We start from the raw sequence: 27,235 nt of genomic DNA on the forward strand, positions 1-27,235 counted from the left end.
GAGAAGAGAAATAATAAAGATCAGAGCAGAAATCAATGAAATAGAAACCAAAAGAACAGTAGAACAGATCAACGAAACTAGGAGCTGGTTCTTTGAAAGAATTAACAAGATTGATAAACCCCCGGCCAGACTTATCAAAAAGAAGAGAAATGACCGAAATCAACAAAATCATGAATGAAAGAGGAGAGATCACAACCAACACCAAAGATATACAAACAATTATAAGAACATATTATGAGCAACTCTACGCCAGCAAATTAGATAACCTGGAAGAAATGGGTGCATTCCTAGAGATGTATCAACTACCAAAATTGAACCAGGAAGAAATAGAAAACCTGAACAGACCTATAACCACTAAGGAAATTGAAGCAGTCATCAAAAATCTCCCAACAAACAAAAGCCCAGGGCCAGATGGCTTCCCAGGGGAATTCTATCAGACATTTAAAGAAGAATTAATACCTGTTCTCTTGAAACTGTTCCAAAAAATAGAAATGGAAGGAAAACTCCCAAACTCATTTTATGAGGCCACCATTACCTTGATCCCCAAACCAGACAAAGACCCCATCAAAAAGGAGAATTACAGACCAATATCCTTGATGAACATGGATGCAAAAATTCTCACCAAAATACTAGCCAACAGGATCCAACAGTACATTAAAAGGATTATTCACCATGACCAAGTGGGATTTATCCCTGGGCTGCAAGGCTGGTTCAACATCCGCAAATCAATCAATGTGATACAATACATTAACAAAAGAAAGAACAAGAAATCATATGAGCCTCTCAATAGATGCAGAAAAAGCATTTGACAAAGTACAGCAACCTTTCTTGATCAAAACTCTTCAGAGTATAGGGATAGAGGGTACATACCTCAGTATCATAAAAGCCATCTATGAAAAACCTACAGCGAATATCATTCTCAATGGGGAAAAGCTGAGAGCTTTTCCCCTAAGGTCAGGAATGCGGCAGGGATGTCCATTATCACCACTGCTATTCAACATAGTATTAGAAGTCCTAGCCACAGCAATCAGACAACAAAAAGAAATCAAAGGCATCCAAATCAGCAAAGAGGAAGTCAAACTCTCACTCTTTGCAGATGATATGATACTGTATGTGGAAAACCCAAAAGACTCCACCCCAAAACTGCTAGAACTCATACAGGAATTCAGTAAAGTGGCAGGCTATAAAATCAATGCACAGAAATCAGTGGCATTCCTATACACCAACAAGACAGAAGAGAGACAAATCAAGGAGTCGACCCCATTTACAATTGCACCCAAAACCATAAGATACCTAGGAATAACTTTAACCAAAGAGGCAAAGGACCTGTACTCAGAAAAGTATAAAATACTCATGAAAGAAATTGAAGAAGACACAAAGAAATGGAAAAACGTTCCATGCTCATGGATTGAAAGAACAAACATTGTGAAGATGTCAATGCTACCTAGAGCAATCTACACATTCAGTGCAATCCCCATCAAAATACCATCCCCTTTTTCCAAAGAAATGGAACAAATAATCCTAATATTTGTATGGAACCAGAAGAGACCCCGAATAGCCAGAGGAATATTGAAAAAGAAGAGCAAAGCTGGTGGCATCACAATTCCGGACTGCCAGCTCTATTACAAAGCTGTCATCATCAAGACAGTATGGTACTGGCACAAAAACAGACACATAGATCAATGGAACAGAATGGAGAGCCCAGAAATGGACCCTCAACTCTATGGTCAACTCATCTTTGACAAAGCAGGAAAGAATGTCCAATGGCAAAAAGACAGTCTCTTCAACAAATGGTGTTGGGAAAATTGGACAGCCACATGCAGAAGAATGAAACTGGACCATTTCCTTACACCACACACAAAAATAGACTCCAAATGGTTGAAAAACCTAAACGTGAGACAGGGGTCCCTCAAAATCCTAAAGGAGAACACAGGCAGCAACCTCTTCGACCTCAGCCGCAGCAACTTCTTCCTAGAAACATCACCAAAGGCACGGGAAGCCAGGGCAAAAATGAACTATTGGGATTTCATCAAGATTAAAAGCTTTGGCACAGCAAAAGAAACAGTCCACAAAACCAAAAGACAACCGACAGAATGGGAGAAAATATTTGCAAATGACATATCAGATAAAGGGCTAGTATCCAAAATCTATAAAGAACTTATCAAACTCAACACCCAAAGAACAAATAATCCAATCAAGAAATGGGCAGAAGACACGAACAGACATTTTTCCAAAGAAGACATCCAAATGGCCAACAGGCACATGAAAAAGTGCTCAACATCGCTCGGCATCAGGGAAATCCAAATCAAAACCTCAATGAGATACCACCTCACATCTGTCAGAATGGCTAAAATTAACAAGTCAGGGAACGACAGATGTTGGCGGGGATGCGGAGAAAGGGGAACCGTCCTACACTGTTGGTGGGAATGCAAGCTGGTGCAACCCCTCTGGAAAACAGTATGGAGGTTCCTCAAACAGTTGAAAATAGAGCTACCATACGATCCAGCAATTGCACTACTGGGTATTTACCACAAAGATACAAATGTAGGGATCCGAAGGGGTATGGGCACCCCAAAGTTTATAGCAGCAATGTCCACAATAGCCAAACTGTGGAAAGAGCCAAGATGCCCATCGACAGATGAATGGATAAAGAAGAGGTGGTATATATACACAATGGAATATTATGCAGCCATCAAAAGGAATGAGATCTTGCCATTTGCAACGACGTGAATGGAACTGGAGGGTGTTATGCTGAGTGAAATAAGTCAATCAGAGAAAGACATTGATCTTTCTCTGTCCTATGACCTCACTGATATGAGGAATTCTCAATCTCAGGAAACAAACTGAGGGTTGCTGGAGTGGTGGCGGGTGGGAGGGATGGGGTGGCTGGGTGATAGACATTGGGTAGGGTATGTGCTATGGTGAGCGCTGTGAATTGTGCAAGACTGCTGAATCACAGATCTGTACTTCTGAAACAAATAATGCAACATATGTTAAGAAAAAAGAAAAAGAAGAAGATAGCAGGAGGGGAAGAATGAAGGGGAGTAAGTTGGAGGGGGAGACGAACCATGAGATAGGATGGACTCAGAAAAGCAAACTGAGGGTTCTAGAGGGGAGGAGGTGGGGGGATGGGTTAGCCTGGTGATGGGTATTAAAGAGGGCACGTTCTGCGTGGAGCACTGGGTGTTATGCACAAACAATGAATCATGGAACACTACATCAAGAACTAATGATGTAAGGTATGGTGATTAACATAACAATAAAAAATAAAAAAATAAATAGGAGTAGAGGAAATATTTAAGATAATTATATTAAATGGGGGACAGTAAAGGGATGTAAAAGAAGGTAAGGTTTTTATATTTCTCTCAAATGGAGAAAATGATTGACACCAGTAGACTATGATATGTATATATAATCTAATACATAGAGCAACACTTAAAAAACCTATATAAAGAAATATACTCAAAAATATTATAAATAAATTGAATAGAATTCTTAAAAATGTTCACATAAACACTGGAACACTGGAAAAAGAGAGAAATGAAAAACAGCAGAATAATAGCTGAAAAATAAGTCCTAATATATCAATAATTATAATAAATGGAAACTGTATAAATATACCAATTAAAAGACAAAAATTGGGGCGCCTGGGTGGCTCAGTTGATTAAGCGACTGCCTTCGGCTCAGGTCATGATCCTGGAGTCCCGGGATCGAGTCCCGCGTCGGGCTCCCTGCTCGCGGAGAGTCTGCTTCTCCCTCTGACCCTCTTCCCTCTCGTGCTTTCTATCTCTCATTCTCTCTCTCTCTCAAATAAATAAGTAAAATCTTTAAAAAAAAAAAAAAAAAGACAAAAATTGGCAGATGAAAAAACATGACATGACTATATGCTGTCAACAAGAAACTCACTTTGATTATAATGATACAGGCAGCCTGAAAGTGAAAGGATGGAAAAAGCTGTATCATGCAAACATTTAGTCAAAGAAAAGCATTATTATTATCAGATAAAACAGACTTCACAGCAAGGAAAACCGCTTGAGACCAAAAGAGTTATTACATAATGATAAAAGAATAAATCCACCAGTAATCCATAGGAATCCACACCTGAAACTAATATAACATTGTGTAAAAAAAAAAAAAGACATATGAATCCTAAATGTGTATGCTCCAAATAATAGAGCTATAAAGTATATGTCAAGCAAAAACTGACAGAACTAAAAGGAGAAACAGACAAACCCACAATTATGGTTGGAGACCTCAACACCCCTCTCTCTACAACTGAGAGAACCACTAGACAAAAAAGTCAGCAGACAGAAGAACAAAAACATAGTAAACCAACGCGATCTAGTTGACATTTACAGAATACTCCACCCAACAAGAGCAGAACACATTCTTTTCAAGGACCCATGAGACATATTATCAAGTTAGACTATATCCAGGGCCATAAAACAAACCCCAACAAATCTAAAAGAACTGAAATCACATAGAATGTGTTCTCCAACCACAATGTAATCAAACTAGAAATCAGTAACATGAAGACAACAAGAAAATCCCCAAATACTTGGATACTAATCAACATACTTCTAAATAATCTATGATTTATTTTTTTTTTAAAGATTTTATTTATTTGAGAGAGCAGGAGAGCAGAGCAAGAGAGAGAGCAGGAGTTGGGGAGGGCGGAGGGAGAGGGAGAAGCAGGCTTCGCGCTGAGCAGGATTCCCCAGGACACGGGGATCTCGACCTGAGCCAAAAGCAGATGCTTAACTGACTGAGCCACCGAGGCGCCCCTAAATAATCTCTGATTTAAAGAAGTCTTATGGGAAATCAAACAAACATCGGGCTGAATGGAAAAGAAAATACAACCTATCAAAATTTGTGGGATACAACTAAAGCATTGCTGAGCGGAAAATTTAGGGCACTAAATGCATGTTAGGGAAAAAGAAAGTCTCAATCAATTGTCTACGTTCCTACCTCAAAAACCTAGAAAAAGAAGAGTACGATAAACTTAAAGCAAGCAGAAGGAAGGAAATAACAAGAGGCAGAAATCAATGAAACTGAAAATAGAAGAACAAAAGAGAAAATCCAAGAAAAAAAAGCTGGCTGCTTGAAAAGATCAGTACAATGGATAAACTTCAAGCAAAAGTGTGATGAGTTCAAGGAATTTGGGGCCGACCCGAAAAAAGACATGCCTGTGAGATGGCACAATCCACTTTCTTTGGGTGGCACTCTGACAGGGTGCATTGGAGGGGACATCCCTCACAGCAGGGGCTTCTGGACAAGGGGCCCAGGAGGGCCACCTCTGGAGGGACAAGGGCTCTGCAGAGGGGATTTATGTGTCCACATGATGTCACTCAGCAGTCTGGTGGGCAGGTGGCAGCTTGAGGTCTTTTATAGCCCCTGAGTTTGTTTACCAAAGGTTAGCAGATGGTGAGTGTAATTTCACAGGGTATGCAAAGCAGGAAGTCTCTAAATGGCTAAAAATATGCTTATTTGGGCTGTATTTTAAGCAAATGAGTGGGTAATAATTTTAGTTTAGTGCTGGGAGACTTTGAACTAATGTCCCCAGCTTGCTGTGAAAAAGAAAACAATATAGGGGCCAATATACAGGGCCACCTTTAATCCATTTATATAACTAAGACTGACAAAGAAAAGGAGAGAAAACACAAATAGTCAGTTTCAGGAAGTAAACAGGGCATATCACTATAGACCCTACAGACATCAAAAAGATAACAAAGGAATAACATGAACAACTCCACACACATTAATTAACAACTAAGATGAGACAGACTAATTCTTTGAAAACACAAAGTACCACAACTCACCCAACACAAAATACCCCATAGTGATTAATGAAATTGAATCTGTAATTTTAAAACTCACAAAACAGAAATATTCGGGCTGAGATGATTTCACTATTGAATTATATCAAATATTGTAAAAAGAACACAATTCTATATAACCTCTTTGAGAAAATAGAAGAGGGAACGCTTCCTAAGTCATTTTAGGAAGCTGATATTTATTATTACCTAACTTATTATATGTTTTTGTTTATTTAAAAATTTTAATGTTATATATTTAGCATATTAAAGATATGTTGTTTCATATACTACACATATTAATATAAGTATGTATTAAATACATATTGTTAAGTATGTAATTGCATATTACATAGCATAAAGGTATTTAAAGTTTTATTTGCATATACTTATATTTATTATTACACTGACACCAAAAACCAGAAGACAGTATTGAAACAAAACAAACTACACAATATCTCTCCTGAGTACTAAATAAAATACTAGCAAATAGAATTCACTAATATTTATATTTATAAATACAATTATACACTATGACCAAGTGGGCTTTATTTCAGGGATGAAAGGCAAGTTCAGTATTTCAAAATCAATGATTTTGATTTTAGCCTATTAATAGGCTAAAAAAGAAAAGTCAGATGATTATATCAATTGGTGCAGAAAAAGCATTTCACAAGAGTCAACACCTGCTTGTGATAAAACTCTCAAAAACAAACAAACAAACAAAACCAAGAACAGAGAGGAACTTCCTCAACTTGATAAAGAGCATTTAAAAAATTCTACAGCTAACCTTATACTTAACGATGAAAGACTACTGTCCCCCTAAGATCAGGAACACAGTAAGGATGTTGGCTCTCACCACTATTTTTCAATACCACACAGGAAATCCCAGCCAGTGCAATAAGACATGAAAGGGAAACAAAGGGACACAGATTGAAAAGGAAGAAATAAAACTGTTCATGTTGATGGGTGATATGACCGTATACAACGAAAATTCAAGGAATCTCAAAAAACAAAACCAAACCAAAAAATCTACAACCCATAAGTGAATTCATCAAGGTCAAGATTACAGAATATAAAAATCAACTGTATTTCTAACACTAACAACAAACATGGGGGCATCAAAATTAAAAACAATGCCACTCACAATCACTCAAAAAATATACTTAGGGGGCACCTGGGTGGTTCAGTCGGTGAAGCCTCTGCCTTCAGCTTGGGTCACGGTCCTGGGATCAAGTCCCTGTGTGGGGCTCCCTGCTCAGCCGGGGGCCTGCTTCTCCTTCTCCCTTTGACCCTTCCCCCTGCTTGTGCTCTCACTCACTCTCTCCTTCTCTCTCAAATAAATAAAATCTTCAAAAAAAATTTACTTAGGTGTCACTCTAACAAAACACATAAAGGACGTCTATGCTAGTAAGTACACAATGCTGATGGGGGAAAAAGGAAATCTAAATAAAGGGAGGGATACACTGTGTTCCTGGATTAGAAGACTGGACACAGTAAAGATGTCAATTCTCCCCAAACTGACACATGTTTTTAAAGTTTCTATAACAATTCTGGCAAGGCTTTTTGGTATATATTTACAAGCTTAACGTTTATATGGAGAGACAAAAGAACCAGAATAGCTGAGGAATCGCTTTACCTGATTTGAAGACGTATGATGTACCTATAGTAATCCCGTCTGTCTGATATCGACACTTGGAGATACACAGATCAATGGAACAGAACAGAGAACCCCGAGGTAGACCCATACTAAGTATTCAACAGATTTTAAAACTGCAAAAACAGGGGCACTTGAGTGGCTCAGTTGGTTAAGCGTCTGCCTTCGGCTCAGGTCATGATCCCAGGGTCCTGGGATGGAGCCCTGCATCCGTCTCCCTGCTCAGCAGGGAGTCTGCTTCTCCCTCTACCCTTCCCCTCTGTTTGTGATCTCTCTCTCACTCTCTCAAATAAATAAATAAAATCTTTAAAAAAAACCTGCAAAAACAATTCAACGACAGAAAGCTAGCCTTCTCAACAAATGGTGCTGAAGCAACTGGACATCCGTAAAGGGAAAAAATGACACTATGACTTAAGTCTCATACCTTATGCAAAATTAACTCAATATAGATCACAGACTTAAAGGTAAAACATTATACTATAAAATTTTGGGGAAAATTAGGGGAAAATCTTTAGGATCTATGGAAAAGCAAAGAGTTCTTAGATTTGACTCCAAAAAACAAGCCAGAGAAAGAAAAACTGATAAATTCAACTTTATCAAAATTGAAAACTTTTCCTTTGTAGAAAATTTTGGCGGCACCTGAGTGGCACAGTTGGTTGGGCATCTGACTCTTCGTTTTGGCTCAAGTCCTGATCTTGGGGTCATGAGATCAAGCTCATCAGGCTCCGCACTTGGCACAGCCTGAAATTCTCACTCCCTCTCCCTCTGTACCTCCTGCTTGTGCACTTGCACATGCTCTCTCTCTCAAATAAATAAATAAATCTTAAAAAAAAAAAAGAAAATTTTGTTAGAAGAATGAAAAGATAAGCTACAGAGTGGAAGGAAAGACTGAAAAATATATATCCAACAAAGGACTAGCATCTAGATTATACACATTAAAAAAAAAAAAAACTCTCAAAACTCCACAATATAAACTCAAACAATCCAACTGGAAAACGGTCGTGACATGGAGAGACATTTGCCGAAAAAAGATAGGCAAATGGCAAGTAAGCATGTGAAAATATGTTTAACATCATTAACCAATAATCAGGGAAATGCAAATTAAAACCATAATGAGGTATTACTATACAACTACCAGAATGGCTCAAATAAAAAACAGTGACAACACCAAATGATGGCAAGGATGCTCAGAAATCATATCACCCACACACTGCTGGTAGAAATGTACTTTTGGAAATTAGTTCAGTTTCTTAAAGAACTAAACATGCAACTACCATATGACTCAGCAATTGCGCTCCTAGGCGTTCATCCCAGAAAAATTAAGATTTATGTTCACACAAAACCCTGTACACCAACATTTTTAGTAGTTTTATTCATAATAGCCCCAAACTGGAAACAACCCAGATGCTCTCCAACAGGTGAACAAACTCTAGTACACTCATACCAAGGAATCCTATTGAGCAGGAAAAAGGAAATGAACCTGCTGGTATATGCAGTAACGTGGAGGAATCTCCAGAGAAATAGTCAATCCCAAAAGATTATGTGATGCATGATTCCATTTAAGAACACTGTTGAAATGACAAGATTATAGAAATAAAGAACAGATTAGTAGTTGCCAGGGCCTACAGAGGGGGTGGGGGCAGGAAGAAAGAATGTGTGCCTATAAAAGGGCAATAGGAGAGATCTTTGCGGTGATAGAAATATTTTATTTCTGCAGCTGTGGCAAATCAATATCCCGGTAGTGGTGTCTCAGGAGAGTTTTGCATGATGTTACCATTGGGGAAAACAGGGAAAGGGTACATGAGAGCTCTGTATTTTTTCCTAAAACTGTATGTGAATCTATAATTATCTCAAAATAAAGAGCTCTATGAAAAATAAAAGAATAGGTGATAATATCAAACAATGAGTGTAAATTTACTATGCACAATCCTAAACTGGAAGAATGACCAAAGGATGTGCTTCAAGAAGGAAATGGGGCAGAAGGAAGAAGGGCAGGTAAGAAGACAAACCGTCCAGTGTGCTATTTTTTGTGTGGAGAGATCTGTGTTTGGCTAACAGAGATAGAACCGAGCACCACAATGGGTAATGAATTATTCCTTGTAGGTGAGAAGAATCCAACTGTATGAGGAGTTGCAGTTGATACCCCTCCTGATTATGAGGGGATTTAGAATTCACACACCTCCTTGTAGCTGAGCGCCAGAAGATGGGGGTCCCATGCCCTCATCTTCAACCCAGGGGTCAGGAGTACAGCCTGATGTTCTCTCTTCAGAGAGGGAGTATTTGAGGTTTGCTGGCGTCTCTGTGGGTATGGTAGCATTTACATTGATTTTACTAATTTATTTTGTTTTTATAGTCTGCAGGGTTTTACTTTCTTTTTCTCTTTCCTTGCTTGAAGTTGAATGACATATACATGAAATACAGAGTATATGTTTTATATGTCAAGTGTAGAGTGCTTCACAGCTACAAAAGCGTTTAACAGGAGCAGGTAAATAGCCATATTACTGAGTAATTAAGGAAGGAGAACTGCCCAGTTAGGTTGTGTAAAAAGATAACCTAAATGTGAACTAGTTAAATAATTATGTCTACTTAAATCAGATTTGATGTGGATTTATGACAATGGGTGTTAATTTTAAGGCTCGAAATCACAAAGAGGTTTTTTTGCATCCAATCTATGATAATTATATTCACCTGATGAGGGTTTCCTCAGCATGAATTAAGCTTGAAGGTGGGGGAAAGACCATATCCCCAAACAGAAAATGCGAAATGAATATATGCTACTAATGTGCTTTTAATTTTTCACGAGAAATTTAAATGAGATAATAGGAAAGATATCAACTAAATAGAAATGAATTTCTATTTAAAAGTCAACCATTTGGGCAAAGATGGATATACTGACCACGGGGTGGAGATCCAGAAATAAGCCTACATATTTATGACTGAGCAGGTTATCACAAATGCCTGGGAGAAGAAAACAGACAATCTGAGAAGTGATACCTGGACATCTGGGTATCCATGTGGGGAATAAATGTGAAATTGGACCCCTACCTGAAAACACCCACAAATACTGTTTTCAGGTAAATTAATGCAAATGTAAAAAAAGGCAAAATTTTGAAAGACAGTGAAGTCCATTCATCATCTAAAGGGAAGGGAAGGATTTCTTAAACAAGGTATAATAAATGAAAGCCAAAGGGGAAAAAAACAGTCAACCATTCAGGAACACAGACGAAACACAGATCAGGAACAAATGGTCTCCGAGCCAACTGAAACAGCTAACACAGAGCCAAAGGAGTAAGTCTTCGGGAGAAGCCTCCTTCATCTGGAACTTACTGACTTGTCTTCATACTCATTTCAAGGAACCTCTAACTTCCCAGATCACGGGCAATTAGAAGCATATACCATGTAGGACTATGAGCTTCAGGCACAATGATGATCAAATGCTGACAGCACAGGCAACCACTGACCAGGAAACCAGCCAGAAAGTGACTCTTAACAGCACTGCACACTCGTTCAGCAACTGACTACCAATGATGACCTTGAATCTTCCAGAAAATTAAGTCATAGTGAGTAGACAAGATGGCCTTTGCCTTCCTAGTTCCTCCCATGAACAATGGTTTGGCTTTTAAAATTTCCAGAGGTCAGAAAGGAGGCAAAGGTGGGTGGCCCTAACCACAGGATTCGGTCCATGTTTCATTTCCTGGCAGAAGAAATGTGTCATATGCTGGGACAGTGGGGTCATCTAAGAGCATCCTTCAGTCTCTGGCTTAGGGAACCAGATGGTATGTGACACCAGCAAGGGAGATAATACTGAAGGTTCTGAGCAGGAATCCATTTTATGGCAAAATAATGAGTGCAGATTCAGAGAGATTAAACTTAAAATACCTGTGAGCCAACATGGTGGAGATTTGGGGAAGCAGTCCTCCTAAGGGAGAGGCTGAATAAGACAGAGGCTGCAAAGTGTCCACTGGGTCCGAGCCCCAGCACCCCACGTGAATTCAGCCTCGCCTAAGGTGGCAGCAAAATCAGTTGGCTTAGATTTAAGAAGCAGGATGCCGGAGATATAAAGTATTGACAACCCTTACAAGAAGCTGGGCTGTGATGGGAAGAAGAGACGGGGTGTTCAGGGGGCTTGGCAGAGTGTAAGGCAGTTACCAGGAGCAAAAGAAAGGATGGTTGGCGGCGCAAGTCTGAAAACTCGAGGGCTGAGGGCCAAAGTGGAAGGCAGGGATTAGTCTCAGACACGAAGAGAGACCTCCTTGCCTCTGAGACTACAAGACAAGGGTCAAGGATGAGCGTGGAGGTAAGTAACTTCACAGGCTGGAGCAGGGAAGGGGAGGAGATGTGGTTTCCTCAGCAGGGCATGTTCTCCTTCCCTGTCATCTACCGGACATGAGAAAATGGGCTTGAACAGATTAGTGAATGTTTAAAACAGCAGGTGGAGACAAAGGGCAAGATGGCCAGGATAAAGAGAGAGGATCGCTTACGTACTACTGAGTGTCCCTTGCAAGCGGACCCTAAATCCATAGTGAACTTAATCTAAAGAGAGCTCTGTCTACACAGCAGCAGGCGAGGCAGGCTGGGAAGCCAGGGCTGGGAATTTGCAAAGCATGCACAGCTAAGGACGAAGAGGTGGAAGGAAGGGTCGACGTGTCCTCTCTGGAGAGGGAACAGCTCGTCACCTGACAGAAGGGGCGGGGGTGCCCACGAGGCTGGAGCTCCAGTGAAGACTGGGTGGGAGTGAGCAGAACGGGACATGGGAGCAGCCAGGGAAGGGAGCCCCTCGAGTGGGGGCAGAAGAGAAGGTGCCTAGAGATGAAATTAGGAACCGGACGCCAAGCTGCTGACCGAGCCCTCTGCAGGGGTACGGTAGTCATCCCAGAGCAGTGAGGAGCTGGAGTGGAGAGAGAGAGACCCTGCGCCAGGTGACCTTGTAGAATACGGAATAACCCCAAGGTCATCGAGTTACAGCAATGAGAAGGAGCTAGTAGAGCGCGGAACAGAGATGGCATGCACTTCAAAGAAAAAATGTTCTGGTACACTGGTCAGAGAGGAGTTAAGCTGCAAAAGCTCGGTGAAGTGTTGGCTTAGGGGAGGGAGGAGGTTTGGGCAAGAGCAGAACATGTGACCTGCGGAGGGCAGGTAAATACGGTGGGAAAGACGACGGAGCCTAACTCTGGCACTCTGCTGGTCTGCCTGCGCCTGAATTAAATGCCAGCAGAGAGGAACTGTGACATCCGTGGATTTCACATTTGCAGCAGACTCCCATGATTGCTCAAGGTCTGTGACAGAATCCGCGATTTTGCTGAAGAGCTCATCGGGATCAAACCTGCTGTGGGCCAGGTGTGTGGACGCAAGTTAGTTAGCAGGTGAGTGAGCCTGGTCAGCCACCCAGCGTCGAAACTGCAAATTCCTAGTTGTTTTCTACACGATATGACGACATATAAAAAAAGAAATAATTCTCCCAAAGTGGAAAACTGTCCAGAAAAGGAAGTCAGTGGCCAGCGCAGTACACAGAAACAAAGAAACCTAATAAAAACAATGACCCTTAAGCAGGAAACAAGTTTTGGATACTTTAAAAGAGTAGAATGTTCCATTTGATTCTGATACGTGAGGATAAAATCATATTAAGAAGGATAAGTGGTTTGTGAAATGATTCAGAGAACACTCTCCAGCTAGTGTAATTAAAAGAGAGAAGTTGAATAGTTAATTTTTTATTTGAAGACACATACACAAAATATTGTCTTTCTGAATTGTGACTTTGAAGCAAACCTTAAATACTGTAAGAGTATTTGCAATTCCATAGACTGTGAGATTACATAGAGAGATTAGATTCTCAATTCCATAGACTGCAGTTCCATAGACTGTGAGATGACATAGATTCATATACAGAGATCACATAGATCTGTGAAAGCATCCCTTATAAATGTTACAGGTCTCCCGCATTAGTTTGGGAGGTACAAGCTTTGGTGCCCACTACTCCCCACCCCCAATTCAGTTTCATGCTGAATTCAGAGAAAGATTTTGACTCATAGTAAATGTCCAATGCCTGTCTACAACATGCACTAGAGCAATGACATCCAGTGGGAATGTTTATTCTGGGTCATCACTGACCCGAGATTTTATGGAAATTTTTGTACAAGACAGAGAAGCAGAGTAAAAACCTGACTACCCCTGAGAATGTGATGCAAGGCAAATCTGAGTCCAAATTCTGGCTCTATTATCTCCCAGCTCCAGGACTTTAGGCAGAGCACTGAACCTCTCAGTTTCCTCACCCATAAGTGGGCGCCCGTGTTTACCTTACATTGTCATGAGGATCCGAGACACTGGGCACAAAGTACTCTGTGTACACTATTCTAACTTCACCCTTTATCTAGAGGTAAGAGAATGCAGCCTCGGTACACCAAGAGTTTTTCAATGAGGAAAATTTCCTGGTATAACCATGGAAACAGAACAAAAGGTTAATACCAGAAGAATCTTCAACTAGTACACATTCAGAAAGCTTGTTTAGTCATGCAATAGCTAGAAATAACACTGTTCTTGGGAAAATGTAATAGGGAAAATAACTTTATTATTATATAATCATACCAGAGAAAATACTCTAACTCACAATGCTCTTATAGTTGTAAACATTTAAAGGAAATTGTCTGCATAATAACAAGACACTTTAATATCAATTTTACCAATAAAGATTTACCAATGTCTCGACTTACAAATGTCTCTACAGAATTGAATATAAAAAGATAATCCAAAATATGGACTTCATTCTTATAAAGGTATAGTATCCTATGTTACGTACATATTCATGACAAAATTACTCAAGGTGCTAATACATGAAAAGTGGAAAAAGAGCAATGGGCTCCAAATAGCGAACTTCTGTTTGCCCCCAAAGTATTATCATGGTCCCAGTGACTCTGAAGAGGAATGTTAGTCTTCAGAACACCAAGTATTTTTAGCACATTCATAAAGACAATAAGAACTAAGAACAAAGGCAAGTATATCATGTTTATAAAATGACAAGAGAAATTTCAATTTTTCTAAGAAGACAAGGGACTCTAATGGGTGTGTGTATAGCCAAGGTGGATGGAGGCCCATGCTTTCTCTACTACGGCGCTGCTTTGTCTGACTACTCGCTCACTGGAGGAGGAGGGGTGTGAAGGAACGTTTAAGTCCCTCCTTTTCAGGAAGATCATTACCTGGAACAAACAGCTGAAACTGAATTGTCTCTTACATTTTTTTGGAGACTGTGGTAGACGCTGTTGTAGTAGATGCCCAACAACTAATCCCCCAAGGAGCCAAAGTAACAGGTGAACGTAACCCCAAAACTGGAGGCAGGCTTTGGTTATTTTACGCCAATTATGGTCATTCGGAGCCAGAGACTGGATTAGAAATACATACCGGCTTAAGCTAAACAGTGCGAAGTGTTACCCTGGCCACATAATTCATCCAGGGGCAGGCACTTGACCCAACGTGGCCCAACCAGATGGAGAGGAAGGACTTCTACTCCATAAATGCAGGAAAGAACTCCTTTTGTCCATGGATGTAACAAGAAAGCACACTCAGATTGTAGAGAAGTCATTTTAGGACTGAGGGGGATGAGGCTAACAGTGCTAGCTAGGGAAGAGACGTGGGAAGCATTTAGGTCCTTGCTGACACAGCTGAGCTTCTGAATCAGCAAACCCTGAAAGCTCCTCAACTATAGTTACTTGAAAAAAACCTTTTTTCATATTATCTATGGCATTTTGAGTTGGGTTTTCTACCACTTGCAGTTGGAAGCATTCTACCTGATAAAATGACCAAAAGAGCTCATCACCTCTTACCTATTAAACAGAAATTTTGTTAAGCATAATTTTAAAAATTCTTTTATTTTTTGGTTATTTAGAATCAATTTACAATCAGAAGTAAGCAGGGATTTAGAGTGAGGGGAGTGCATCCAACCACTATTTACCTGGTAACCACCAAATGCCAGGCATTTGAATGGTTAGTTACCACAGATTCAGATCAGCTGATACATCTGCCACCACAATAGGGTTCTGTCTGCCCCTAAGAGCCCCCTGGCTACTGAGCAGGGTGTGAGTCTCCCCCCGAAGTGCTTGATGGATACACCAAAGCGTGCCTTCAAAGCTCGTTCACCTCCACCGTTGACCAACTTCCACCTGATCAACATGTTCCCTCCTTAGGTTCATTCAGCTGGGCGGCAGCATTCAAGGTCTGCAGCTCCAGAAAGCCGGGGGAAATAACCTCCACAGTTCCCTGCTCCCGTGCTCTGGGAACTGCTTCCAGATTCCAAGTCTCAGAAGGGAAATCGATTTCTTTCTTTCTTTTTTTTTTTTAAAGATTTTATTCATTCATTTGCAAGAGAGACAGAGAGAGAACAAGCAGGCGGAGAGGCAGAGGGAGAGGGAGAAGCAGACTCCCTGCTGAGCAAGGAGCCCGATGTGGGACTCGATCCCAGGACTCTGGGATCATGACCCAAGCCGAAGGCAGACGCTTAACCATCTGAGCCACCCAGGCGCCCCGGAAATCGATTTCTTAAAAGACGCCCTGTGTGACCTCTTTAGTTCAAGCAATGGTGGCCTGTGGAAGAAGGTTGGTTTTTTTTTTTAAGATTTTATTTATTTGAGAGAGAGAGAGAGAGAACGAGCCAAGGGAGGGGCAGAGGGAGACGGAGAAGCAGACTCCCCACTGGGCAGGCAGCCCGACACGGGGCTCGATCCCAGGACCCTGAGATCACGACCTGAGCTGAAGGCAGGTGCTCAACCAAATGAGCCACCCAGGCGCCCTTGTGGAAGAGGTTTTAATTAGAGTTGCATTTATATTACACACAATGTAAACACTGTTTGACTTCTACCATAAAGAAAAGAAAATGATAAGCACCTAAGTGTTGGTCTCATTAATCTCTTTAATTTTTAATATTTGAATATTTTATAATAAAAGCCATATAACAATGAGAAAAAAAAAAAAGAAAACTATGTCTTACAGTTGGGTTTTCTATTAACCTGGCCTTCTGTTTCATATTCTGTACCTGAGAAGAAAAACACTACCTCTCAAATGGAATCAAATTAAAGGTGCTTTCAGCAGCAGTCCCTGAAGGCTGTGTCTAGGAGCCATTCACAGCACCAGGGACAGAAAGTCACCTCAGCAGTCCCTCGCTTTTAAAGAATTTATGGTCTCATCTTGAAAGAAAAATTTTCTTTGTCACCATTGAGATTTGACCAAATTATAAAACAGATATGCAAAGTCTCCAGGGCGCGCCTGGCTGGCTCAGTCAGTAAAGCATGGGACTCTTGATCTTAGGGTTGTGGATTCGAGGCCCACATTGGGTGTGGAGATTTAGTTAAAAATAAACCTTAAAAAAAAAATATATGCAAAGTCCCCACAGGCAGTGCAAAGATGCAGTATTTATTTTATGAGGACTCCTGTAATAACAGGCATAAGCAAATGAACAAAAGAAACAGTATAATAATAACATATAATAATATTTTAAATTATAACACAGGAGAAAGAGATGCTTCGCTTTAAAGTTTCCAATTTTTTTCTACATGAGTAAAAATTCATATCTGAAAAATTACAAACCTCCCTCTAAAATACATCCTCTCATTCATAATTAGCACTTTATGAATAGTGCATCCGACCCCATATCTAAATATTGTTAGCTGCTTTTAAGACTTAAAGGCCAAAGACATAGCACATAAGAGAAATAGAAAGAATCCAAAGACTGACATAACTAAGTATTGTCATACAAGGGTTTACCATTCTGAGTAGGTAGGAATGCCCTTGGCTATGGCCGAGCCACGAAGCATTCTTTCTCCAGGTATCACAGCCATCATCATCAGGGATATATTGCTATTGTCAAACCTCTCAACATAAACTTATTTTGGTTTGGAAAGCTTGCAGAGGGATTACAAAGGAAGAAAATATGTAGTTATACAGTGCTCATTTGATTCATGTGTTACAGTGTTATAGTATGCCATTCTTTTTTTTTTTTTTTAAAGATTTTATTTATTCATTCATGAGACACAGAGGAAGAGAGAGAGAAGCAGAGGGAGAAGCAGGCTCCCAAGGAGCAGGGAGCCTGATGCGGGACTCGATCCCAGGACCCTGGGATCACGACCTGAGCCGAAGGCAGACGCTTAACCATCTGAGCCACCCAGGCGCCCCTATAGTATGCCATTCTTTACGTTTGCCTTACTTTATCCTTCCTTTAAGTAACAGTATCTTGCATGTCATTTTAGCTATTATATTCACAGCTACGGAGAAGCAAAAAAATTATTCTTCATACATACAGAACTTAGTCCATTATCAAGATCATACTGACAGAGAAAGCAGGGACAGAGACATGCATCACAGAACACAGAGGATTCAAAGGTTTTCCCTCAAACTATTTCCACTGGCATGTGTCCTAATGGAGTTCTCAGAAATGGGAAAAAAAATCCATTCCAACAGTCTAATCAATCTCTAGAGGATGGTTTATAAGAAGAAATTCAAGAAATATCAGCTCTCTTCTCATTCCAAAGAAATATTCAGAGCAAAGAACATAAACACACTAGCCTGGTTACATATGATAAAAGTGACCAGTATAGTACTGACCCTTGCCAAAGAATCCTGTTATGGATAATTCCATACAAAGGGCCCAAAGTGCAAGATACTTTTCACAAAATGTGGGTGACATGGTCCTTAACCAAAGAGATATTACCATTATTATTGTTAGAAGTAAAGTTCACATTTATGCTTACACGGAATCATTTTTCAAGGAGCACAAAAAGCTCTGGAAATACCATTTACTTAAGTCATTATGATATTCCTACGAAGCTGTGGCATATGTTACCAATAGTCTGGGTCCCTAACTAAATTATACCTAAACCCCGTCCGACGTACCCCTGCCAGAAACCACCGAGCTCATCCCTGCCCGGGGAGTTCGCTTCTGTTGCTGCACGTGAGCTAGAGATGCAGTTCATCAGCAGCTGCACGGCTACCAGCCGGAAGAGGCAAAATCCAGCACAACTGCTCAAGTCCCTGTGGTGAAGAACCTTGGGATGCTGGGTCTTCTTCCTTATAATCTACTAAACTGGCCCCAACTTCATCTTCTCTCGCCTCTTCTAGGGTAAACAGTAACTTGAACTATGTTAAGGGGTCAGTTTAAAAGACAGAAACCAACTGGATCCAGGAGATAGGATGGTGAAGAAATAAAAATGGGTTTTAACTTTCTTTTAGGCAAATGGGTACATGGGACAAATAGAAGGTTGGGGAGTAGGTGTGGGTAATTAGTTGGGTTTGGGACGCACTGTGTTAGGATACTGCAGGCAATCCAAACGGAATAGTTAGGTAGAGAGCTGAATATAAGATATTAAGCCTGAGTGAATGATATGACTGGAAATAAAGGTTTAAGGAGCAAGACATTCACAGGCAAGGACTGATATGCTTTATAGTTTGAATGACTGTGAAAAATTATCACAAACTTTTGCTTCTCTAAAGAACAATATTTTCAAAGGTCTATGCCCTGGACCAACAGCACCTGCCTGACCTGGGAGCTGATCAGGTGTGGAACCTCCATCCACCATACATCTACTGAGTCAGAACCTGCGTGTTCACACACCAGAGGACTCAGGGGCCTATCAGTTTGAGACCCACTGGTGTAGTGTTCCCCAAACTCTGGTTCTTAAAATGTTCACCCATTTTCAGCAAATGAGAAAAAGAAAAATACAAACATTAAACATAATAAATGCATTCAATTTAGAGAAATGTCCTTTATCCCGATGTTATATGCTTCCTTTGTGGACCTTGTTTACATGCCCTGTCTTTTATGAAATTAAGGTAATGGCTATCTTGGTGATTTCTCTAATAGTAAGTTATTTTATACTTTCTTGGTACCACATCACTTGAGCGATGTTATTTCCTTTGCCTAAAATATCCTCCTTACTCTACCTCACCTATTAAGCCCCAATTTCTCCATGAGTCATACTCTAACTACCAAAGCCTAGGTATTAGTTTCTTAGGGCCGCCATAACAAAATACCACAGACTGGATGGCTTAAAACTAGAGAAATTTATTGTCTAACAGTTCTAGAGGCTGGAAGTCTGAAATCAGGTGTCTGGAGGGCCATGCTTTCCCAGAACGCTCTAGGAAAGGATCCTTCCTTGCCTCTTCCTAGCTTCTGGTGGTGGCCTGCCATCCTTGGTGATCCTTGGCTTGTAGATGTTATCACTCTGATCTCAGCCTGCATCTTTGTATCCCATTCTCTCTGCATATGTCTATGCCCAAATTTCTCTCATCTTACAAGAATACCGGTCATTGGATTAGGACCTACCCTAATCCAACAGGACCTCACCTTAACCTGATTATTTTATGCCTATTTCCAAATAAGGTCACATTCACAGGTACCTGGGGTTAGGACCTGAACATATCTTTTGGGGGATACAATTCAACCCACAACAGTCAATAGTGATATATTTTTAAAAGAAAATCTCTTGATAATTCTCCAAATTATGTGGTAAATACTATAATACTGTGCTTTCAAAATAAAACTCAAAATAAAAAAATTAAGACTATTTTGTAATAAAAATCAGCACAAGACTCATCATTTGTGTTCCTGTTTTACAAACTGTGTTCACTGTAGAAAGCATAAACTCCAAAGTGCAGAGATTTATCTTAGATTTTTCCCTGGTGGTAGACTGCTTTAGTCCTTACTTTTTTAAATTTTTCCTAGCACTTTTGGCACCACTTATATTTTTTAGCTCCTTTCTGACCATCATTGCTTGGTACTACCCACTCAATTTGTTAATTCTGTCTCACAAGTCTTGATGTCAGGAATTACTTAGGGCCAATTTCTGACCTCCGAAGTCTTAGATGGCTGGAGTTCCTCAGGAGGTTCTAAGCCATATTAATTGGCCAAGGCTTTAAGAATGCTGTGAATCTGACAATATTTGGGAAACACTGTTTCGTTCAGAGATATTCAGATCCAGTGTTTCAATCTGAAACCTATCTACGATTTCAATTTTGTATTACAATATTATATACAGTATTCAATATTATATACAGTATTCAATATTATACATAGTATGTGATTATACAGTTTCAAGGCAGCAAAATGTTGATTACTACTCAGTCTATGGAAGGTGAAATATTGCCTTAATATGCTAAAAAACCAGGTAGATATAGCTCATAAATGGTACTCTGTAAGCACTGGCTCTTTATTTTTCATCCTATCCCTGTCAAGCTACAGAGCCTCCTTTTCTGGAAGAGAAAATGACCATCGAGCACAAAGGAATTTAAAGGTTAGGCACACATTCCTTTGTCAGCTATCTAAGAGGCAAATGTTTTACTTTTGGGGGGAACAGTGCTGTGCAAATATGGTCAATGATAAACAAAGGTGACAGCTTAGGACTTTTGGTTGATTCTTATTTTAGGTTCGCAATTTCAACTGCCATATTTGCTGTTTCTAAAACTAATTTTCTATTCCATTAGTTTCCTCTAATTACCTCTATTAGAAGAAAAGATGAAATTGCAAGTAAAAAAGTAAAAACATATTTGGGAGGTATCATGACATAAGAATACTGTTGGCTAAAGCCTTTTGATCATTATTGAATCAGTTAATCTGTGGTGCTCAAAAGTTCAATTAACTATGTCTAAAGTGAAGTAGAGATATGTGCTATTTTGTCAAGGTTATTTCATATAAGACAAATGAAAAAGCTTTATCTCCCAAACTCTTCCAGTCCTTTCTTACTAATTCATAATCCCCACTTGGTTTTCTTATTTAGACTTTCCACCCCTCCCTAATGCTCCTTATCCAGGTTAAAGAAAAAAAAAAGTGTGGGGTAAGGAGCTTGAAAATAAAGTACAGCCAAAAATTGCTAGAAAATGTATTTTCTTTACAAAATCTGACTGTGGTTCTCTATAGGGAGAACCAGATCACATGGATGCACAGGACCATGTGCAGCCCTGACAACACAAAAAAAACGCTATCGACTTCCTGGAGGATTTCCTAAGCCTTCTAGGAATAGATGTAAGGCCCCAAGTGGCACCAAGAACAGGGCAAGCGCAAGTCACAGGAGGGGCTGAAGGTGAAGCCAATGCACTGTGACCTCACCCCTCTTAGAAGAAAGGTGGAAACCTTCCAAAGGCCCTCTCTGCCTCCCCCTCACCCTTGTCCCACTGTTTAGGCTCCCATTTCGGAGCTCCATTTCTCTCCGACGCTGTCTGGCCCTGGGCATCCGCTGTTCCTCCATGCTGACTGGTTACTACCTCCTCGGCTCCCCAGTCTGGTCAGGTTTCCTTCTAATATCCTTTCCTAGAGCACACTCCTTTAGAACTCCTGCCCGGAGTTTTAAGCTACTCATTCGTTAGTGTCGTGACGGCATTAACTCTGTATCCCCCACTAGACTGCATGCTCCGAGACCAGAAACACGCCTGTTGTGTTGCCTGCAGTGTGGACAGCGCCTCCTAGTACCCTGCCGGCTCCATCATGCCATTCCACGCCTATTTGTTGACCGAACAGCAAGCAGGCCAGCACAAGTGATCTGAGTTCAGGTACATACTTTTGAACTTGAACCTCTCCCTGGGATTGTAAAACTCCCAAAGTCTTGATCTCAGAATGCACACATCTGAACAAGTGATTAGAGACTGGTAAACATCTCCTCAAGCCTGATGCAAAGGAGACGTGTAAGATATTATTTATTTTTACCACGCAGGGCTAAAACAAAACAAAACAAAAATACAGTAAGTGAATTGGGAAGGCTTTCGATTACTCAAAATTTATTTGTGGAGACCCCTCCAGGGGTGGCTGTTTTAGGGGAAGCAAAGATTAAACAGACAGGGCTCTGCTTCCAGGGTGTTTATGGTTTTAAAAAGGCACATTTAGTCCCCAAAAGGACTAAAAGCCCGAGAGACTGAGAAACAGAGAAATAAATGAGGTGAGAGGTCTCCGAAGGAAGGCATGGATTAGTCTATCGATTACTTCTCACTGCAATCCCAGGGCAAAGAAAGGAATTCCAAACCAGGAAAGGTCAAGCTGGAATATTCGGGGAACACACTGAAATGCAGGCGTCGCCCTAAGTCCTTCACATCCCTCGCTGGGGACAACATCGCAGAGAAAAGTCTTAAACTGGCTTCCCAAACCCTGAGCTATTGAAATTGGACTAAGAAAGGGAAAACCCCAAGGATGGGAGCGCGGAGGAAACTTGAAAAAGCAGGTCACGTAAATACTACACACAGCCCGGCCCCCGCGCCCCCCCGGCCCCCCGCGGCCCCCGCGCCCCCCCCGGCCCCCCGCGCCCCCCCCGGCCCCCGCGGCCCCCGCACGCCGCCGGGCGCCTGGCCCCGGCCGGCCTCGTACCATAGGTTTCGGACATGGCCGTCTGCGACATCTTGGGAGCGGCACCGCCTCTCGCCCGGTCACCGGCTGCAGTTCGGGCCGGGCCGGCGGGAGGGGAGGGTCGGGGTCGTCCTCTGCGTCTCGGTGGGAACGGCGTGGGGCAGGGGACCGGAGGAGGGAGGGGCCGCGGTGCCTACGGCAACCGCCGGCCACCCCGCGGCTGCGGCCCTGCCGGACTGCCGGCTCCGCGCAGGCGCACGGCCTCCACCCCCAGCCGGGCCCGGACGAGGACGGGGAGGAGGAGGAGGAGGAGGAAAGGGGGCGCGAGGCCCGGCCCCCGCCATGGTCGCGCGTGCGCAGGCAGCCCGCGGCTGGTGCTAGGCGCAGGGAGGCCGGGCCGGGGGCTGGGGGCGCCGGGCGCGGGGAGGCGAGGGAGGGACCTGGCGCACGGGGAGGGCGGGGCGCGGACGGAGGGGTGCGGCTGGCTAAGGTCGGGTTGCAGGGGTGGGGAGGGGCCTGCCTTCCGTAGGCTTGGGGTGACGGAGCGTTGGGGACAGCGGGGTCTAGCTCTTGGATAGAGGTGGTCCTGCCCGATTGGCCCTCCTCAGTAAAGACCTCGTCGTCGTCCTGAGCAGCTCTCAAGCAGGAAAAGACTTCCTTCCATAAAGACTACGTTTACGATCAATCTGGGAACGTGGTTAATGTGTAACTAGGAGGCAGTAGCCCCAGGTGTCCAGCTAGACATCAGCCCTCTGGGCGAGGAGGCTGGCTTACCCGCGGTGAAACAGCTTTCACTCAAACCTGCCAGGCCCTCTCCCGTAGGGCTAGGGCTGGTGTCTGGAGAAAACTATCAGAAGCTTAAGGTGCGCTGGTGCTGGAGAATCCCCCAGAAGACCGTAGACATTGGCCCCTCTGCAGCGCGCTGTAGGGGAATCTAGCTTATGGGCAGGAAGCATCTCCTGATCCTCAACTACGGTTAGGAGTTGTTGGCTGGGTATTTTGATTTAAGGCATAAAACTGAATTCAGAAGCCCCTTCTGCTGGAAATGCAGAGATAAACATTTAGTAGGAAGAGAATTTTGGTTGGGAGTTTGCTCCCTCTGAGCAAGATCAGGGCCACATCGTATCTCGTAAGACCCAACTTTATTCAAAAGATACAGTAGAATACTAAACATATGCCTTGGCTAAGCTCCTAAGTAACTTGGACTGTGGGGAAATGCTAGTAAATACATTTTTTTTTCTAGTCCATTTGGCTCCATCCTCCACATAAATTGGCATCAGATTTCACTGAGGCCTTCCCCCCTTCCCCAGCGGCCATTTGGCTTTACATTTTATTCTTTCTGATCCTAATAGCAAATAAATATATCCTTGCTTCTAAATGACAGAGAAGGCCCCATGCTGAAATATTGTGAGAACTATAATTTCCTGGAATTATTTTGTATATGCTTCTTGTTCAATGGCTGAGATACTTTGTTGCTTTCTTATTTGGTTTTCTGCGTGTTAGTTTTAATTTACACTACTGAGTATAGCAGGCTAATCTGATTCAAACGATTTCAGAAGAAAGACAGGGATCTCATTCTTTGGATCTAAGTTTTCTTCCTGCCAGAAGCTTCTGTGGGTAAGAAAGGAGTCACTGCATTACAGTGATTGCTGGGGTTATTGACTGAAACTGGACCTCAAGGTCTCTGAAACCTGGACAGAGTGATAGAAATAAAAATTAAGCTGCTATTTCAAAGCTGAGAACAGTTTTCTATTCTGAGGACCTTTGGGGAAAACTCTTTGTTTTGGAAAAACTACCCAAAGAAATCATTTAGTTTGCAAATAAAAAGCCAGATATCACAACTGGAAAAGGAAATACTTGAGCTGAGATTTGGAGGAGCTAAGTTTTTTGAATAATAATGTGAAAGATCCTTTGCCTCCTAGTTACTTTGGATCTTTGAGAGAAAATAAATTTATCCTAAAAACTCTCAGAGACCACTCTGATTCTGAGGTGCTGTTGATTGTGTGAAAGGAAAACTTATTGCAAAATTAGTGTTTTCTTCAGTTATTGACTCCCTTCTCTTTAGGGGAGGTGTGTGATAGAGTAAAAGTAGGTTTCCATAAGCCTAAGCACATTGGAGATTTGTCTACAGGAAATGAAGGGAGAAGGATTTCTTCCAAAATAGATCCACTTAACCTACCCACTCCTCCTTAGGTTGGTGGGTCCTGCAAGTTGCTGATACTTTCCTTCTTGCTCTCCGGCAGTGCTTCACATTTAGTGACAAATTAGGAACCTCAGGGGGCTGCCAGCCTCACAAGGGTTCCTGTTCCCCAGGACCGGCAGAGGACCACATGGGGTGGGACACAGAGGGACACAGATGGACAATGACTGAGGGGCCTTTTAGACTCCTAGGCATAGGGTTGGACCCAGAACAGTTGGTCCTCGGAATGAGAATCCAGCACAAACTTGATGTTCCAGAAAGCAGTGGCATTGGGAATGAAAGAACGTGGCATCCTCAGCTGAACTAGACTTGGTGGAGAGCACTGGTCACGGTCTGTGAGGCATGGTGACTTTACTAGGTGGCTAGAGTTGAAGAACATTAAGCCTACTGTGTCTGAGTCCTCGAGGACTCAGAAATATCTGGGTGTTACTTAATGAAGGAGCCAAGTTCTTCCCAGGTAGGTAGAGGCTTGAAAAGGTGACGTCAGTTAAACACCCAAGCTGGTGACACCTGTGACATGTAACTCTTCAGTTGGAAGAGACCTCAGAGGCCACTGGACCAGTTTGCTTTCCAGGGTCATCCAAAACTACCACCTCTGTAATTGGACACATCTGTTATTAGGGAATATTTGGTCAGGAGGGGCTAAATTAGCTGCAGTAACAAAGATCTCCCAACATGCTCATGACTAACACAAGAAGTTCATCTCTCACTCAGACCACCTGCCCCACTCATGCTGGCTCCATGTGAGCACTCATAGACCCAGGCTGACCCAAATCTCATGGAAACACACACTCCCACCATCACTTGGGCAGGAGAAGAAACCAACACTAATGGTGCATCAGCTCAGGATGATCCCATCAAGGGTGGGTAGAATCACTTCTGTTTATGTTTTATGGGCCAAAGCAAGTCACGTGCCCACACCTGATTTCAAAGAGAACAGAGAGTGCAATATTGTTATGTCCCAGAAGGAAAAGAGAAGAGGTTGTATTTGGAAAGATGTGATGACTACCATAGAACTTTGTACCTGTCCAGACAGCTTATTCTGCTTTGATTTTAAACGGCTTCATTGAAGTGTAATTGACATAGTTGCACATATTTGAAGTATACACATGATAATTTTTGGTACAGGTGTATACCTCTGCTTGCTGCTACTGGGATGGCATTACTTTTGGCCTTTTTAGTGGACAGAGACATTTTCTATGATTCCATTTTATCTTCTTTGTTGCTGGTTAGGAATAACTTCTTGTAAGGTTATTTTAGTGGTTGTTTTAGGGTTTATGGTATAGGTTTTTAACTTGTCACATGGTCCACCTGTATGTGCCATGCCATTTTATGTAGAGTATAAGAACCTCACAACACTTTACCTCCATCCTCCCCATTAACCATGCTGTGGAAGTCCTACTTCTACATGTGTGGTACACCTCACATACTCTGTTGTTATTTTTGTTTTAAACTGCCAATTCTCTTTATAAAATTGTGGTAAAATATGCATAACATGAAATTTACCATCTCAACCATCTTTGTGTGTGCATTTCAGTGACATTGAATACATTCACTCTGTTGTGTAACCACCCATCTTCAGAACTCTTTTCATCTTGCAACCTGCAACTGTCTCCATTAAACACCAAATCCCTGCTCCCCCCTCATCCAAGCTCTTGCAACCACCATCCTATTTTCTTTGCCTGTGATTTTGAAACTCTAGGCACCTCAATATGAATGGACTCATACAGTATCTGTTCTTTTTTGTGACTGGCTAATTTCCCTTAGCATAATGTTCTTAGGGTTCATCTGTGTTGTATGTAGCCTCTCAGAATTCCTTCCTTTTCAAGGATGAATAATATTCCCCTACATATATACCATATTCCCATATATATATGTATATATATATACCATATTTTCCAGAAAATTCTCTTCTAAATAGATTTAAACAAGTATTTTATATTTACCCACATACTTACCATGTCTAGGATGCCTCCATCCCTTACGTAGATTCAAATTCCATGTAGTATCATTTCCTTTTTGCTAGAAGTAATTCCCTTAGCAGATCTCGAAGGGCAGGTCTGCTGGGGATGAATTCTTTCTGCTGTCATATATCTAAAAAAGACTTTATTTCATTTCTGTTTTTTTTTTTAAAGATTTTATTTATTTATTCGTGAGAGACAGAGACAGAGACAGACAGAGAGAGAGAAGCAGAGGGAGAAGCAGGCTCCCAAGGAGCAGGGAGCCCAATGCGGGACTCAATCCCAGGACCCCGGGGTCATGAC

At 41.8% G+C, this 27,235-nt stretch overlaps 1 protein-coding gene across 1 annotated transcript in view; it reads right to left on the bottom strand.

Moving 5' to 3' along the window:
* The window catches only part of RAB4A (RAB4A, member RAS oncogene family), a 53,511-nt gene extending 30,490 nt beyond the window's left edge, over window positions 1-23,021 (bottom strand). Inside the window, exon 1 of the mRNA XM_027596616.2 lies at window positions 22,793-23,021. Within this exon, the coding sequence (XP_027452417.1) occupies window positions 22,793-22,823 (31 nt within the window). The 5' untranslated portion in view covers window positions 22,824-23,021. The remainder of the gene's footprint in view (window positions 1-22,792) is intronic.
* Between the last annotated feature and the right edge of the window lie 4,214 nt (window positions 23,022-27,235).

The sequence above is a fragment of the Zalophus californianus genome, chromosome 15, assembly GCF_009762305.2.
Source record: "Zalophus californianus isolate mZalCal1 chromosome 15, mZalCal1.pri.v2, whole genome shotgun sequence".
Classification (NCBI taxonomy): Eukaryota; Metazoa; Chordata; class Mammalia; order Carnivora; family Otariidae; genus Zalophus; species Zalophus californianus.